The sequence below is a fragment of the Aythya marila genome (assembly GCF_965140915.1).
Source record: "Aythya marila genome assembly, chromosome: 2".
NCBI lineage: Eukaryota > Metazoa > Chordata > Aves > Anseriformes > Anatidae > Aythya > Aythya marila.
Window position 1 is genome coordinate 96,226,588 of NC_139043.1, and position 17,269 is coordinate 96,243,856.

The 17,269-nt window shown below is 41.0% G+C and overlaps 1 protein-coding gene across 4 annotated transcripts in view; it reads left to right on the forward strand.

Annotated features, from left to right (window-relative positions):
• The first annotated feature begins 677 nt into the window (after positions 1-677).
• TEX10 (testis expressed 10) overlaps positions 678-17,269 on the forward strand; it is a 49,162-nt gene continuing 32,570 nt past the window's right edge. The window contains exons 1-7 of one of the 4 annotated variants that reach the window (XM_082753815.1): positions 1,199-1,236; positions 2,385-2,485; positions 2,946-3,134; positions 3,603-4,309; positions 9,806-10,049; positions 11,943-12,055; positions 13,800-14,038. In XM_082753815.1, coding sequence (XP_082609941.1) covers positions 2,955-3,134; positions 3,603-4,309; positions 9,806-10,049; positions 11,943-12,055; positions 13,800-14,038 — 1,483 coding nt within the window. In that variant the 5' untranslated portion in view covers positions 1,199-1,236; positions 2,385-2,485; positions 2,946-2,954. Of the gene's footprint in view, positions 727-1,198; positions 1,237-2,313; positions 2,486-2,945; positions 3,135-3,602; positions 4,310-9,805; positions 10,050-11,942; positions 12,056-13,799; positions 14,039-17,269 lie in introns of those variants that run through there. The other 3 variants (XM_082753814.1, XM_082753816.1, XM_082753817.1) reach the window with 3 other exon arrangements.

The window sequence follows — 17,269 nt, forward strand, 5'->3', positions numbered from 1 at the left end:
TGTCTTGTTTAGCAAGAAGGCTGTCATCTGTTGGTGAGCAGGTGGGCCTGTTCCACAAGAGACTGCTCTGCTGTATGTGTGTGTGTGTGAAATGAATCTGATTTAATCACGTTAAGATTTAACATTTTAATCATGTCACATCAAAAGAGTGCACAGAGAAGGGCTGTGAGGCTGGTGAAGGGTCTGGAGCACCAGTCCTGTGAGGGGTGGCTGAGGGAGCTGGGGGGGGGTTTGGTCTGGGGAAGAGGAGGCTCAGGGGAGACCTTATTAATCTAATAACTACCTGAAAGGAAGGTGTGGGGAGCTGGGGTCGGGCTTTTCTTGCAGATAACTAGTGATAGGGGTAGAGGGAATGGTTGTGCCAGGGGAGGCTCAGGTTCGAAATTAGGAGCCATTTCTTGTCAGGGAATGGTCAGGCAGTGGAAAGGGGTTGCTCGGGGAGGTGGCGGCGTCACCATCCCTGGCGGTGCTTAGGGAACGGTTGGCCCTGGTGCTTGGGGACACGTTTTAATGGGAGACAGAATCACAGGCAGCGGGGCGCCATGAGAGAGGCCGGCAGCCCCCCTGAGGCGCCCCGGCAGCCGCGGTCCTCCAGCCCCACAGGCGGCGCTGGGCGCTGGGCGTCGCTCCCCGCCCGCTGAGGCGAGGCGGCCGTTTCCCGGGCGGGGCGGCGCGGAGCGGAGCGGCGCGGAGCGGGGCGGCGGGGCCGGGGCTGCCGCGTGCTCGGTGAGGGGCCGGGGCTGAGGCGGGGGCGGCGGGGCCCGGCCCGGCGGGGAAGGGGGGTAGACCTGGCGGCCGTGCGGCTGCAGCCCCCCGGGGGGGAAGGCCGCCGGGGGAGGGGGGTGGTGAAGGGCTGGGAGGCGGTGATTGAGGTAATTTAACGGGTTGTGTGCCCTTAGCCGCCGGTGGTCCCGGGTCTGGCGGTGCTGTTTGGTGGGGGTGGGAAATGGAGGCTGTGGGTTGGCGATAAACCCGGCCCGAAATGCGCAGTGCGGGGCCAGCCGGGCTTCCTCCTGCTGCCAGGGGAAACTGCGCCTTTTTTGGGGGGGTCTTTCTGCTTGAAAATAATGGGTTTGGGCCCGGTGTGTGCGCCTCGGTCTGTGATCCAGGGTGGGGTGGAAGGCATCTGGGAGGGGGAGACCTCAAAACGCCTGGTGAGGCAAGGCAGTGCGGGGAAACCCGTCACCACTGGATCTTTCGGCTATTCCTCTGTGTCTTCTGAGTAGTGAAAATCAGGTAGTTCCTTCCTAAAAAATGCATAAGGTTAATATATATACATGTTTGATAAAGCCAATTATAAAAGCTTGTTATACTAGGCTACTAAAGGGCCTTTTAAATTTGGGGACCAAACCCCAAATTATAAGCCAATTTTCAGCCAATAGATTCCTGATGCTAAATTTACACTTCGGTTAAAGTCTTCGTATGTACAGCTGTGGTGTGTGGGTGAAATGCTGTGGTACAGCACAGATTCACTAAATCTGAAGTCTGTTGGAAAATCAGCTGTGAAATTTTACCTGCTCGAGTCAGTGGTGGTCATAAAACAATCACTGTGGGGATGCTTTATTTAGAATTTTCTAGGTTTAATCACCTATGTTGATTTCTTTCATTTTTTTTAGTTAATGTGCTCTTTAGATGTTGAATGTTGTGTTCACAATATTTACCTACAGATCAGTTATTAATAACGTGCAAAACTCAGTTACCCAAAGCGTAGCTCAAAAGAGAGCTCCTGTCACACTGAAGAAACAGAAAGTTTACGTATCTAACATGAACCTTGAAAGCTGGATATATCTGTATACAAGGACATCTGGACGTATTCAGATTTCCAGCTGCAAAAATTACCTTTTATTGGTAGGAAATTATGAAATGTTAAAACCTCAGCATCGTAACAACTGCGTGCTCGTCTCCCCCTTCGTGCTCTTAAATTGTAAGTAATCCCTGCGACCGCTTCTAGGAGTCCTTGGACCGTGGGTTCATTGTCTTAACCATCAGAAATCTAGGCACAAATTGTACAAGATGTTGAGTAGTGCGAGATCAGCTTCTAGAGCTTTGTTTTGAGAGATTTTAGAAGATGTATGGGGACGGTGAGCGGGGAAGGAAGATAAGAGAACCCGTGGTGTAGTGTGTTTTTTGCTCTGGTAGAACCAGATGTACTTTTATCTGTACAGATGTATCCAAGCCAAGAAACTGAAGTCTGGGAACTGGGCTTTGTTTTGGTTATTGCATATCTCTTCTAGGATTACTGCGCAAGTAAATGTAGCTATTTATGCTACCGTATTTCTTAGGCCTTATTCAATGACTTAGTTTTTCAACCTTTTTTTACTCTGTGCCTTTTTAACGTGTTTTTCTCCCCCTCTTCTTCCTAATGATTATTCCTAAATGCACAGCCTGGACTTTTAAGAGTGTAGAGGAAGTTTTCTTACAGTTTCATTATGCTGCAGTTATCTTGAAGGCCTGATGAGATCCATGATTTTACCGGTGGAAACAAGTATGTTGGTAATGATTGAATCTTTAAACAATGTACAAATGAAGTGAAACTGTTAACTGAGCTCTTCAGCCATGACAAGGGGTCAGGTACATAAAAAGTTGCCTTATCAGCAGGACCATTTGTTAAAGAAAAACAACCAAAAAAACCCACAGAAAACCACAACTTATGCTGATGAAGTAGTGGAAGATGAAGATACTTAAGTGACCTTTTCACTCTGAGAACTGCTTTATTGAAAGGCAACCAAAGGAACAGTGGAGTATTTTCTGGACACTAGAAGAACAGTTCTGTGGGATCAGCCTGCGGGTCTGTTCAGCGTAGCATCCGGTCTCAACAAGTGGGCAACAGTTTATGCATAGGAAAGAGTAAAAACAATTGTGTTCACTAGGCAGTTGCTGCTTTTTGGTGGAAAATGTATTTGTTGGTAATGTATTGATTTAAGACTCTGAATGTCTTTTTGCAGAGAATCAGAATGACTAAAAAAAGGAAACATCAAGAAGACTTCCAGAAAGTGAAATTAAAAGTTGGGAAAAAAAAGCCAAAATTAGAAAATGCAACAGACACCACCTTCAAAACAAAGACCATACAAATTCCAGAGCAGCTTAAAGAAGATGGATTGCTTACTGCACAGAACAGAAAACTTAACATAAAGGTATATTGTGGTAATACATTCTGAAGTGACAGATAATGACTTGACATTTACCTTCTGCTTTCCTTCCTTTGTGTTGTCTTCCATATCTTGCAACTCTTAAGCTGAAGAGAGCTGTTGAGACTAAAATTTTCTAGTTCTACTTTTGAGACGAGCTGTGAGAGGACATCTTTTGGTTGTGCCTCTGTTAAGTCAGTAGACTTGTATGTATAACGACAGTTATGTAATTACCTGAAGGACAAGTTATGGTATCTTGTTTTTCCTGTTGTTGAATATTGCTGATTTGTTCATTGTTTAAACCAATATTACGTTTGTTTTGAATTTACTAGGCTGCTACAGACAGTAATACCTCATTGGAACAGATTCTGTATTTTCTAATATTTATTTAAAAATGTGCTAGAAAATAGGTGAGGAAATTTAAAGTCCTTAGAGTGATAATGAAAGCAAATGTTTGTGTTTCTTTCCTTGTAGGATCTGCTTTCACAGATGCACCATTACAGTCCTGGGGTTAAGCAAAATGCACTTCTTGGGCTCAAAGAGCTCCTGTCTCAGTATCCGTTCATAATCGATGCCCACCTTTCGAGTATAATAAGCGAGGTGGCAGCTGTGTTTACAGACAAAGATGCCGGTGTCAGAGGAGCGGCTGTTCACCTGCTTCAATTCTTGGCTTCCAAAATAAGAGCTGAACAGATTGCTCCGTTTTTCCCCTTGGTAAGTGCCCATCTCTCCAGTGCCATGACTCACATCAGCGTGGGAATTCAGGAGGATTCACTGAAAGTCCTGGATGTTTTATTGGAAGCGTACCCAGCTCTCCTCACAGACCGCAGTGTTATATTGCTGAAGAATTTTGTCGAGCTTATCTCTCACCAGCAACTGTCCAAAAGACTGAAGAGCAGAGAGAAACTCTCCTGGATGCTGTCTGTTAACCCAAACCGCAGGGTAACTTCTCAGCAGTGGAGGCTGAACGTCCTCATCAGGCTCAAGAAGTTTCTCCAGGCTGTGGTAGACGGATCCAATGAAATCGAAGACGAAGGGCTTCAGGAGCAAAAGGATAGTCCTCATTCTGGGAGGAACCCCGTATGTATAAGCTGGAAGGTCCACGCAAACAATCAGCAGCACATACAGCTGTATGAAAACGGTGGCTTACGACCAAAGATCAACTCCTCCTTTAGACTGAGGTGAGAAAACATCAATTCCCAAATTAGTTCGTGTCAACTTCGTGGGCACAATTAATGTCGAACTGGGGCTTGCTGCTGTTGAAAGCAACTGTTTGATTCTCATTGTGGGATTGTCTGTTAGTTGTATTGCAGGGTATTTGGTGTAACGTGCAGTTTTACTGCAGAGGCTTGAAAAACCCAGCTTGTTAGCAAGTAAAAGCTTTCTTTATGCTATTCATGATAATTCTGGAAGAGCATCTTGTTAGTGGTTTTTTGGGGTGCAAACTGAAGACTGCAGATTATTGCAGGGTATGAAATACGTGTGGGGGCAAGCAGAGTGGGATTTCTCTATACTAAATGTGAATGTATCTGTTACACAGCAATAAGGAACCTGATTGAAACTTTGTGCTTTCACCTTCAAGAGTCTATAATAACTTGAGAAGGAGCGTAATTTCTTCATCTGAATATAGCTTCCTTGTCAAATAGCACGCTAAGATGCACCTGGCTGTGTGAAGCTCTGCCGAGTTTCCAATTTTGGATATTCTAAATCAATTCCCAAGCTTGCGTCTTCACTATGGATAAAAGATGTGTCTGCTGAGACACGCTGATGAAAGTGGGGGAAAAAGCATAGTGGGCTTAGGAACAGAAAGGTCTGGGGCCCTAAGTAGACCTGAACTGAAGTTTAGGGAGAAATAACTAACCATATTTGTTTCTCTCTGTCTTTTCTGATTCACCTCAAACCAGAGGGGAACCCAGCCCCCCCCAGTTCTTGTGGTACCTTTTTAATGTTGCCATCCTCGTGTATTTATGGTTATAGATGTTACCTGTGTGGTGGTAGAACAGCTGGCATGAACTACCTGAAAAGCAGAACTGCTGTGTAGCTGTTATACAGCATTTCTAATCTGTAGATCTCAGTTTGAAGAGAAACCACAGTCCTTGTTTCACTGCTGAGGAAGGCTGACTACGGGATGGATATAAAGTGGTTTTACCAAACTGAGCAGAAAAAACGTTTAAATCCCACTGTGGGATCCATCATTATGTCCACCTCATTGCTTTGAAGGAGGCGCAGAAGAAGAGGTTCTCTTTTAATACCCCAGATGTGGGCCTGAATTAGCAGCTCATTTCAATCTCCATCTTGGTGACACAGGAATGTTCCTGTTCTCTTAGGCTTCCTCTTGGTAGATAGTGCGTTACCTGTGGCATCGATGGGAAATTTACATTTTACTTAGCTTAATATAAAGCTTATTCTCACAAAAGCGGTTGTTAGCATAGCTTAAGAGTTCAGTGATGTCCGACAATAGCTGCTGCAGTTAAAGCTACCTTGGAAACTAAAGCAGTGAGATCCAGTCTTGAGGCAGGGGAGGGTTTCAGTGCGAAATGGTCCTGTGGACTTCATCTTGCAGTCACACAAGGCTGGACCACCGAGTGGCAGGGGGTTCTTGTGCTGCGCAGCGTGTGCCGTGCCGTGCCCTGTACTAGCTGCAGGTGCGTTATATCCGAGGTCTGGGAAAATAAACCACACCTGGTGTCACCTGAATCGGATTCCCCTTTTCTGAGGAGCTAGATTTCGGTGAAGCATCGCGATCCGCTTCTGGTTATAAATGCTTTCACAAAGCCGTTCCAAGCACGAGGAGGAGCCGGAAGAGTGGAAGGAAACTCTGCTAGCATCCGAGGCAAAGTCGGCACAGAGAGCTGATGGCAGCAGGACAGAAGAATGGCAAGGGATAGCCACACAAGGTACTGAAGTGTTCTCATTCTCTTGTATTTGCTCGTGGGTTGGTGCAGCCCTTTGTACAAAGGGGCTAGCAGAGCTTGTTTTACTGGATATTTGTGGAATGTTAAGAGTGGAAGTTACCTGGGGGCTTTTGTTTGCTACCAGAAACAGGAAAGACACCTACAGCGTGAAGCCCTTCCCTCTGAAATCTTTCCTAGTAATCTGAAGATGTTTAATTCTGTCTCTTCCCTTCCCAAATGTGGCCTTCAGTGTTCATTCCTGGGCCTCTGCTGTGACCATTACTGCAGGGACAGAAATGACCTCTAGTAAGAGGTGCAAAATGGCTTTGTTGAAGATCTCCAGTATCTCAAGTGGTGTGTGTGTGTTTTTGTTTAAAGAAGACAGTGCAGAAATAATCGAGTCGTAACTGTAGGTAATCAGAGTTGGCCAAACCAGAAGTAACTAATTGCATTGTGCGTGTGTGTTGGTGGCAAAAGGGCTCATCACTAACACTGCAAATAAGTTTTGACTTCTTTCTTTAAAAAGTAGGCTTCCAAACACCATTAATAATAATTTAAATGTTTAAAGTTGATGATACATTTGTGTTCCTGTATCCTTTTAATCTTGCAAGTCCATCAGGTAGGGGTGCAACCTCCTAGGTTACAGAACACGATTTTCCAAGGGTTTTCCAGCTAGCAGTATTAGCATTTGGTGAGCAGCGTAGATCTCTTCTGGAATGCTGGATGGTTCAGCAAGTCAAATATGAAGGCCTTGTTACGTTCTGTTGTATGTTAGGTCTTCACTCTATACATGAATTAAAGATCACAATGAAGTAGGAGATTACTAGAACGTGTTTTCTGCCTGATGTGTTGCTGCTGACTGCGCTGCTTTTTGCATCACTTCGTTTCAGGTTTGGAATAATGGAAGGCATTACAGCATCACAGCTTGAATTTGGTGGTACCAAGGTGTGTCATCTTTTTTTGGACTGGAAACAGTACTGAAGCGGAATGATAGAGCATCTGTTCTGCCAAGAAAGGATAAAACGAAGCTGCAGAGTAAATTGGAGAAGACTTGAGTGACCGAAACGGAAGACAAAGCACAGTGAATGTATATGTGTGTGCTGTGCATCAGATAGACAGAAGTGGAAAATACAGCCGAGTGTTTTTCTGCTGCAGTAGGTGATGTGTACCTAAGGAAGAGGAGCACAGTAATCTGATTCAGACTCCAAGACCAAGAGAAAAATTACTAACTTCCAGTGACTCCCTACTTCAAGCAGCCAGCAGTTCTTTACCTATTTTCTGTTTCTTTTATGCTTCTTTGATTTCCCTTCCCTAGATTTCTTTCATTCCCTTACTGTCACGTTGCAGCAGGGTTACAAAAAAAATTATTTTGTTTGGTATTCCTTATAGGAATATTGGCATTTTAAGAAAATTGACAGCTTAAGTTGCTACGTACATAAGTATCTTACAGCTCCCCTTAATAACAGTTCATCCCAAAGTGAAGGTAATGAGCTTTGTGGTGTTTTTCAGAGCCACCCTGCTAATAAGGAGTAGCAATAACGGATATGTGACAAAAATATCGACACTTTAATTGACATCAAACTCTTCTGGTTTGTTTAGCCGTGGATGGCAAAGGATGCACTCATCAAATGCATACTGAACAGATGGCACTGATACTTCGTACCCCTTTTGCTGTCAACCTTGAAGGTGTAGAGGAGATTATTTTGAGACCTAGGGGCTTCTTCTGAGGGGAGACATGAAAGCTGTGCTAAGTTTTGTTTCCCAAAAGCTCTCACCATCTGGGTGGGATATCCCTTTTGGCACTGATTCTTTTTTTGCTTCCCATTCCTAGTTTCAGGTGAGCACTGAAATAGAGGGCTGTGCTTTGTTACACTTCAGTAGGAATCTCGAGGCGTGTGTTCTCAGGTTTCATGCACCGCTCATTGTTTAATGAGGTGACTTTTCTGGTCCAGAAATAGCTTGCTGTAATGCCAGAGCTCTGCTGTAATGCCAGCTATTCTTTTCAGAAAAATGGTTTAAAAGTATGACTTCAGAGCTATGTTACTCAATTATTGACACTTCAGAATCTCAGCCAGGTGTCTGGTATTCGTATGTTACTGGCATTTATGGGACAACACTGTTCAGTGAAATTAGAGGGCTTGGTAGCAACTTACTCATCCGGTGATGCTGTAGGATTTGTGATGGGTACAACTAGAAGATGAGATTTGTCTGCTGTGTCTTTAGATGTCTACGTTATTCACCTTAAACCCTATAGTCTAAAAGAAACTGATGTCTTCGCTGTAGTGTCTACAGAGTAGATAGTTAATAAAAATCATTTTATTTAAAGAGGAAAAGCACAATTAAGTTGACTGCATATATTGGTTGTTGCTGTTAGTGCTGTTTTTTTTTTTTTTGTTTTTTTTTAAAGCTTCTTTGAAAACATATAGTAAATTGGTTGGCTTGAAAATGATAGGATGACCAGAGAAAACTGGTTAATCTCTTTAATTCGATACCAAGTTAAAATATTTGTAAACAACCTGTGGAAAGAAAGCAAGTAGTTTTTCAGATTTCATTTTGGGTGTTTATCTGTAAAGGAGAGTATCTTGGAGAACATCATTGAAACAGGAAGAGGTTTAATAGGAAATTGAGCATACTAATTTTTACTTATATTAAGAATTTAGAATTACAGAAATTCCTTGCTATGAGCATTTCATGTTCCATGATGATTTTGTTTTCACAATGCCAGCAATTATGTGTTCAGGTTAACATTGCTCCTCTGTTTTGTTTTTTTTTTTTTTTTTAACTTTTTAAGAGCTCTTTTGTTTAGAAACAGATCCAAAAGCTTCTGTATAGCTCAAAAATAGCAAGAGTGCTTCGTGAGTTACTTTCTTTAAAGAACATTCTTCTTAAAATGGATTTAAACTGCCTGAATTTATTTGGGAGCAGTATTTTATCATTTGTGTTGATAATCCCTTTTGGAAAAGAAAACAGAAGTGTAATCAAGAAAAAAAAAATCTTGGTTTTCTTGCTTTCTGGGAGATGTATACTAGTTTGATTTAAGTGATATCTCTTTATTTGGGGATATTTTTTGTTTATTATCAGATCATTTTAATAATTTTTGAGCTAGTTGCTCTCCGGAGCATTAAAGCTAAGCTGTCTAAATGGGAATCGGTTATGGTTTTGCAGAATGACTTCTATTATTATGAGCAACCATTACATTTATTATAGCTGAAGATCATTATTAACTGTAATAAACCTCATGCGTTTGACAATACTTTGTAGTCAGTTTCATTATTTTGCTTCAAGGAGCTTAAAACTTCAGGTAAAAGTTTGTTATTCCGTTGTGCTGAGCACAGTGAAATCTTGCCTGTTGCTTGAAGGCGATAATGATAATACAAATCGTATTTCTGCATTTCTGTAGACCTTACATGTAACAGTGGGGAGAGAAGTACTGAAATCTAAGAAGCTGCTATAGAAGCACACAGATTTGCAGGGAGTCTCGGGAGCAGGTTTGTTGTAGTTGGTTCGAACTATGGTCTGAATTTTTGGGTTAGATCTGTGTGGTGCCAGGAGTTGGACTCGATGATCCTTATGGGTCCCTTCCAACTTGGGATATTCTGTCATTCTATGATCCCATTACTCCTAATTGAAATATTTAGCAAGAAAGCAAACAAACCTTAAATGTTTTAAAGTATTTTTTTTCTGGTGTAAAGAAAAGAAAGCAGTATTGCTGAATCTGTTTTTAAAGGTGTGATCTTTATCTTTTTCTTTTATCTTTTTCTTTTTTTTGCTTTTGTCGTTTAGGTCTCTGGCAAGTGTAATGGACAGTGCAGAAAAAGGCCTGTCCTCGGCTGAAAATTTAAAAGGTTTTATTGAGATAATAATTCCGTTACTGATAGAGTGCTGGATTGAAGCATCTCCCGCACAATCAGCTCCCATTCTCGGAAATCTTTTGGAATCAGATTCGCAGCAGCTTATGCAGCAAGTGCTTAGTATAATACATTTATTGTGGAAGCTCACAAAGCGACAGGATGAAACATACAAAATGGTAAGGGAGAAGTGATCCGTGGCATAATAATGAGAGTTCATGTTGTTTTGATCAGAAACCAGTTGGTTGGTGATGGGAAATAGTGGAAATACTTGAGTAAGAGAGAAAAAGCCTAGGGTTTGAGCAAAACTGGAGTGTGGATTTTGTCAGGGCTCTTACTCTAGAACAGAACCTGTTGAACTGAGCAATGAGTTCAGCAGTGGTCTCCAGGAATCCTTCCTGACAGACCAGCACGGAAACTTTTGAGCCTGAAATTCATCCTGGAGAAGAGGAGCGTTGTCTCCCAGATAACCTCTAGAATATCAATCTGACCAAAGTGTGGTACGGAGGATTTTTTTTTCTTGTTTTTACATGCTGAAAGGTTTTACATATCAGGGCAGTGGAAGGAAAAACAAACCCTAAACCCTTAGCAAGGTAAGGTACAAGGGTTGAGGGTTGTATGAAGACACTAACTGCTTGGCAGTACCTGCACTGCAGTGTCATGGTTGGTAGTATCACCCATGACACTGAATCAAAGCCTAAATAAGAGCTTTGGAAAGCATCTCTGAAGGTTTTTGCCCTGATTATTTTGTCTTGTCTTTTATTTTGATAAATCTATTACTTTTTTTTTTTTTTTTTCAATGTCTGCTGCTCTGCAGAAGGCCCTGCAAATGGGAAAATACACACACTCTTTTGTCATTTTGACTGTTGAAGGAATATCTTGACAGCTTTATCTCTGTATAGGATTCTAGATTCACGTGCTGAACAAAACCTATGGACAGAATAATTACTACAAAAAATTCTGGAATCAACCCATTACACCAGAGTTAGCTAACATACACAGCCCGAGAGGGGTGAATTCAGTGTCCCCGAACAAAACGTGCTGTTCCCATTTACCTGTGTCCTTTCTACAGAGCCACTTGGGAGCAGGCAGAAAGGAGGCTGTGGCAGCCTGCTGCTGCTAACCTTTTTCTGTAGGGTGCTTTAGGGCTGCTGCCCTTAGCCACAGGGTGCCTGCCTTTTGGTGACAAGAAAGGAGTGCTCCTGTATCAAGATGTAAGACATTTCAGGTACACACAGGTGCATTATGACCTTAAGATGGTCAGAAGAAAATCTGACGTCCATCCAAATTTTTTTTGAGGATACTGTATTTTATAATTGTATCTTCTCTGTTCCTTTATAGTCACCTTATATATATAAGCACATTCAAATAGCTCAGTTTGAAAATGGAAGTTTTGCTTATGAAACAGTCCTTGGGCTTTAAGGGCCAAAGTGTTTACTAGAGATCTTTTGGCAAACCACTCTGAATGTGCTTGGTGGGAGCCTGTTAAGCTTTGAAGTAGTTTAATGGTCATTCTCTTGAATATTTGAATGTATAAAAAAGATTGTTGTGTCTGATCAATTTAATAACAATGCAAGCTTCTGTGTGTGTGTGGTGGGTTCTGCTAGATAGTTTGTGGGATGGTGACTTAGAGTGTCTGTTAACCCACAAGGTGAAATTATTTTTGAATATAAAAACCTTATTCTGTAAGGATGACCTTTTTTCAGTAAGATGTTTTGTTGGAAGTCCTGAGCTACGAGCATGTTAATAATGGGAAAGATGAAGGCAGTGTCAGAGCATGTCTTAAGGGAAAATTCAGGACAGTCACTGCAAGTAAATCAGAGTTCACTGATACATTAATGTAAAAGCACTTTCAGTTCATACCTGTAACTCACTTGGTTTAATATTGTGTATATCCACTCCAGTATGTGCTAGGAACGCATACTGCTCCAGTTTGGATTAAATGTTATCCCTCAGTCTTGAATTGTATCACAATTTTACTCCCTTGTTTTGTGGATCTTCCAGTTTGTGCATGATTGCATTGATGGTTTTCACTTACTGCCGTGTTTTCTGTCATCTGCTTTCCTTAATAGGAAGTGTGGCTCCGAATGAATTACCTTGTTGATTTCAAGCACCACTTCATGCGTAGTTTTCCTTACTATTTACAAGAAACAGTAAGGCACAAAAAGAAAGATTCGTGGAAAGGGTAAGAATAAAATCAGTGTTGTGTTAACAGCTTTTAGATTTGTAAAATGAGACAACGTATGTGAGCATTACTAAGTTTGTAATGTTGCAAAACTTTTTATTGTGTGTTCCTGGGAGGTCTGTACAACCAGAGTTTTGGTTGTACTTCTTAAAATTTTTGTATAGGAAGTCATCTGAAAGTCCTCCAGTAGAGATGAAAAAGCTGTTTTAAAGAAGTGAAAGTACTGCAAGCTGTGCTCCTGAAAATGGAGCTGTCATAGTGGAATCTTGCTTTTATTCTAAGGGTCTATCATGCTGCAGGTATATTTGTGTTTGAAATCATCTTTGGTATTTCAAGTATTGCATTTTCCATTCCTAGAAGGGCACAGAGATTAGAAGTACAGCAGAGCTCCTACAGAAATACTTAACTTTCAGCTAAGCCTTACCCATTAAGTTGATAAAGCCAAAAAAAATGTTCTGCTTTTCCAGGTTTTGACCTGAACTCCTTTTTGAAACTGAAAATCTGAGAACTAGTATTTGGGCAACGCAACCATGTTCCTTGTCTTGTAGATGACATCCTGACTTATTAAAATTCTATTCATCCTTCTTCACTATACTCCTAAACATCTACCCTATTCTTGCACTTGAAAATAAGTATGCTGTTGGATAGATACTGGAGACTTCCGCAGTTTTGTTTTTGATATTAATCGAGGACTTCCAAAAACGTACCCTCATGTCATGTAACTAAAAATAGGTGCCTTTCTGTTTTCCCTACTTACCAATATATTGGTGTAAAGGCTTGCATTTAGCAATCTCACGTGGCATTTTAAGGCTTCCGTCCTTCTCCAGTTTGCAGAATGTTACAGAAATTTATCACAGTTCTGCTGATAGCCCTTAGTGCTAAGACATTCTGAACATGAAAAAAGATACTAGCATTTATGCAATGTGTAAATTAAGCCCATAGCTTGAGATTTACTTCCCCGTATTTTACCAGTCGGCTTTACTGAATTGAAGAGTGACTAGGCTTCAGTTAGCACAGGGTGAAGTGCTCTGTTTTGTAATTTTCACAACTCTGTATCGTGTACTGAGTGTAGGCATTCATATGTACAGCTTTCTGTAGATAAATTCTTTTCTTTTGGTATTCTGTGAGTGTTCAGTCAGCGTGCAGTGAAGTTCCAGCATTAGATGTCAAGCTGCAACATCCTTGATTCCTTTCTTGGTAACCCTTAATTTTGACTTTCAGACCTCTGAAGGATATAGTAACGGTGATAAATGTGTTTCTTATTCCACAGGAGATTGGAAAAAGGTACATAAATGAATTTCTCTATGCTGTTCATGGTGCTTTTAGTAGTGTGACAGTGACAAAATCCATGTGATTCTTCACAGAAGAAGAAACACACAAAAAAACAAAACTAAAGGGTCGTTTTTCTAGTGTTCCTTTTCCTGTTTCAGTCACCTAAAAGTGGTACTGGACCAGGGTAAAAATCTCAGAGGAGAAATCAGCCGTAGAGACACAATTTACAGCGTTGGTTCTCACTGCCACTATAAATACAAGAAATAGTTATCATGGTGGCAAAACAAAAATTGTCATTTACCTGAATGGGGTGTAAAACTCAAATATGAAGACTCTTTTTAAAAGTGTATTTGCTTTAAAATTTCAGTATTTGATTTTTCTTCTCCATGTGGTATAATTCCTACTGTGAAGTAACAGTATATTAAAAAGTGTAATTTCTTTTTTTTCTTTTTTTCCCTCCATTCTTACTTAGCAACAAGTGTTGTATGACACCCTCAAACAGCGTAGACCATCTTTTACTGAACTTAACCTTGTGTGACATAATGGTTTCACTAGCAAGCGCTTCAACACTTCAGGCAGATTCTGGTTGGTTGGACATGATACGGAAATTTGTGACAGATACTCTCCAGGATGGCAGCAGGCTGAATAGCAAGCAGGTGAACAGATTGCTTGGTGTGACTTGGAGACTCATGCAAATACAGCAGAACAAAGGTAAGATGTGAGTAGTTTCTAAAAAGTGAAACGTAGGCACTGACAAAGAGATTGAGTTACTTTTTTCTTTTCAGGTCACTTTGTCTTAAATCCTTGGTTGTTACATCCACAGTGTGTTTTGTCTGTAGAGGTAAATTGAATTCCATGGTCATATCTGTACATGGCATTGAAAATTGCTTCGTTATTAGGAAAGCTGCTAGATTCATAGTGTTGATATACAAAGTATATATTTGTGTACCTGTCTGCTGGTTTTACTTCTTAAGGCATTCTTGTAAATGGGGAGACTAAATTTTTTCTTCACTGGAAAAAATAATTACAAGGAAGGAGAGTTGCATGATATTTTAGTATTTTAGTCTTTATTTAAAATCATTAATGTAGCTTGTAGACGTCCTTGAGTAATGTCAGATGGCCGTTCTAGTTCTATGGTAGCATGAAAAGTGTTCGAGACCAGGCTGGATGGGGCTTTGAGCAACCTAGTCTAGTGGAAGGCATCCCCATCCATGGTAGGGGATTGGAACTGGATGGTTTTTAAGGTCCCTTCCAGGCCCAAACCATTCTGTGACTCTATGAAATGCCAAGATAATTATGATGAAAGCTCTGGTAGCATTTGATTTTAATCCTTTTCCAAGGAAAAACACATTTCCAGTTATGACTTGCACGACCAACACAGTGTTTTGGGTTCTCTTCCCACCCCCTCGCCAAAATAATTCTTTACTGTGATCCAGATAAGACCTTGTTTGCCATGTCTGTTCGGTGGTTGATGCAGGACTTCCTAAAGAAAGGAATTTCTCAGTAAATCTAAAGGTGACAGTGGTCTATGGTGTCTTACTGGTCTGGTAGAATTAAATTCCACAGCCAAGCGGCATTTATAGAAAACGCTATCTCCCTGGGAACAAAGCTAATAACCAATCATTCCTATCACTACTACAAAATTCAGCTTGCTGCTGAAGGCAAGTAATGGTCCACAGTCAGAGATGTGCCTGTCTCATCATCTGAGCTAATGCAGAAGAGCTGATACTAAAGAAATACGTTTCCAACTATTATATCAGATGCTTCACACTTCTCTTTGTAGTAAAACACTGAATTTTGCTTTGTCTACTAGACTCTTGTTGGATAGCTAAGAATAGCTTGTGTTTTTCTAACCAAAGTAGCCATTTTAGTAAAACAATTCTCCTGGAGAGTGCAGAAAATAAATAAGCTTTAAAAACAAACAAACAAACAAACAAAAAATAAGTGAATTTCCAAAAGATTGATGCATATGGATCTTGTCTTCTCATTCTGTAAAGGTTCAGGGATTTTGTTACGAGTGGGAAATTGTTTACCTCAGGAATCTGTATCCGTTTGTGTGAATAATTTATCTTGTCCCTTCTAGATAATCCTTGTGCAATACTAAGAGCCTGACTAGATGTAAGATTAAACCTCATTTGCTAGACGTAGAGGAAGTATAGTTTGAACAGGCTGGATAAATGGGCTGACGAGAACCTCATGCAGTTCAGCGAGAGGAGGAGTGAAGTCCTGCCCCTGTGAAGGAGCAGGCCCATCTGCCAGAACATGCTGGGGCTGCCCAGATGGAAAGCAGCTTGGCAGAAAAGGATCTGGGCGGACACCATGTTGACCGTGGAGTACTGTGTCCATTCTGGGCTTCCCCAGTTCAAGGGAGACATGGAGCTACTGGAGAGAGTCCAGCGAAGGACCACGGAAATGGTTAAGGGACTGGAGCGTCTCCACTCTGAGGAAAGGCTGAGAGAGCAGTGGCAAAGGTTGCCCAGAGAAGCTGTGGAGCTCCCACCTTGAAAATCTCTCACCTCGGAGATATTCAGAAACTGTATGGATGTGGTCCTGGCCATCAGCTTTAGGTGATCCTGCCTGAGCAGGGGCGGTAGAGCCAATGATATCCAGAGGCCTTTTACAGCCTAAACCATTCTATGGGGAAAAAACCTTTTCCTTTCCCGAGTTTTTTGATGGTGTTCTAGAAATTCTGAACTGTATTGTACAAGGTGATATTCCAAAAGTTGGTACATACTGAAGATAAGTCTGAATTGTTAAAAACATATCTGAAATTGAGACTAAGGCCCTGAGAAGGTGTGTGTATCTAGATAGATAGATAGATAGATAGATAGATAGAAGACAATGCAAAAAAAAGAGCTGTTAATGTTTTCTTAGAACAAAACGGAAATTGAAAAAGGGAAAACCTAGACAGAAAAAACAACTAAAGATGAAGAGCTTTGAGCTGACATCTGAAGATTTCTCTCCTTTGTTTAAGATCAAACTCTGGATCTGCTCTTTATAATTAGGAGGTCTGTTGCTTTCTTGCATTTCTCAGGTATAACTTTAGCAGCAGTTTAGCTGCTAGTTGGATTTTTGATAAATTTTCTTCCAGTGAGAGAGAACACTCAGTCGCTTCAGGAGGGTTGACACATGCTGATTAAAACTGGAATATGTTAAAAACCTACGGGGACCTCAGCTGCATTTTGGAAGTCTGTACAATGTGGACCTTTTAAATGCTACCTTTAGATAATGCATTTTAAAATTGCTTTTGTTTTTAAACTTGTTCTACTCATAGGAAGCAATTCAAACAGTAGGACCTGCTTTACTGAATGTGCCATGGAGAGTTATTTGAAGGTGGCTGAATATTCTACGTGCTTAGAATATTTATTTCTTATACAGTTTTCCGTTAACGTTAATACCTTTGTGATTTCCAGCTAATTAATGAACTGCTAATCAACTGAGAATAAGCACATGTTCTGTTTATGCAGTCCAAGAAAAATCTTCATTAGAAGAGTATGTGAAATGAATAAGTTAATGTTTCTAGTGAAAAAAAAAAAAAGAACTTAAATTATCTTAATTAAAATTTGTTCTAATATTTGACATATTTCTCAGTTGATAGATTTGTTAGATTTCAACTTCTCAGTGGCTCCCTGCATTATGATTAAGTATGGCCGTGCCATTTCAGGTGCTTTATATCGTGTATTTTCCTGCGAATCTCTGTGTAGTAACTTAAATACATTCCCTGGTTTTACTGGAGTTTTATCAATTAAGACTGGCCCCTGAACTGGACCTGTAATCGTTTTTAGTATGGAGCATTCTTGTTAAAATGTGGTCTCCTGGGGCAGAAGTAGCTCTGTTCAGTGTGGAACAAATTATTGTGTCTGGTTTTGAATGCATAACTTTAACTGCTTTGTACACCTGAATGGAAAATAAAAGTTCTGTGGTCTTGGATTATGAAAACAA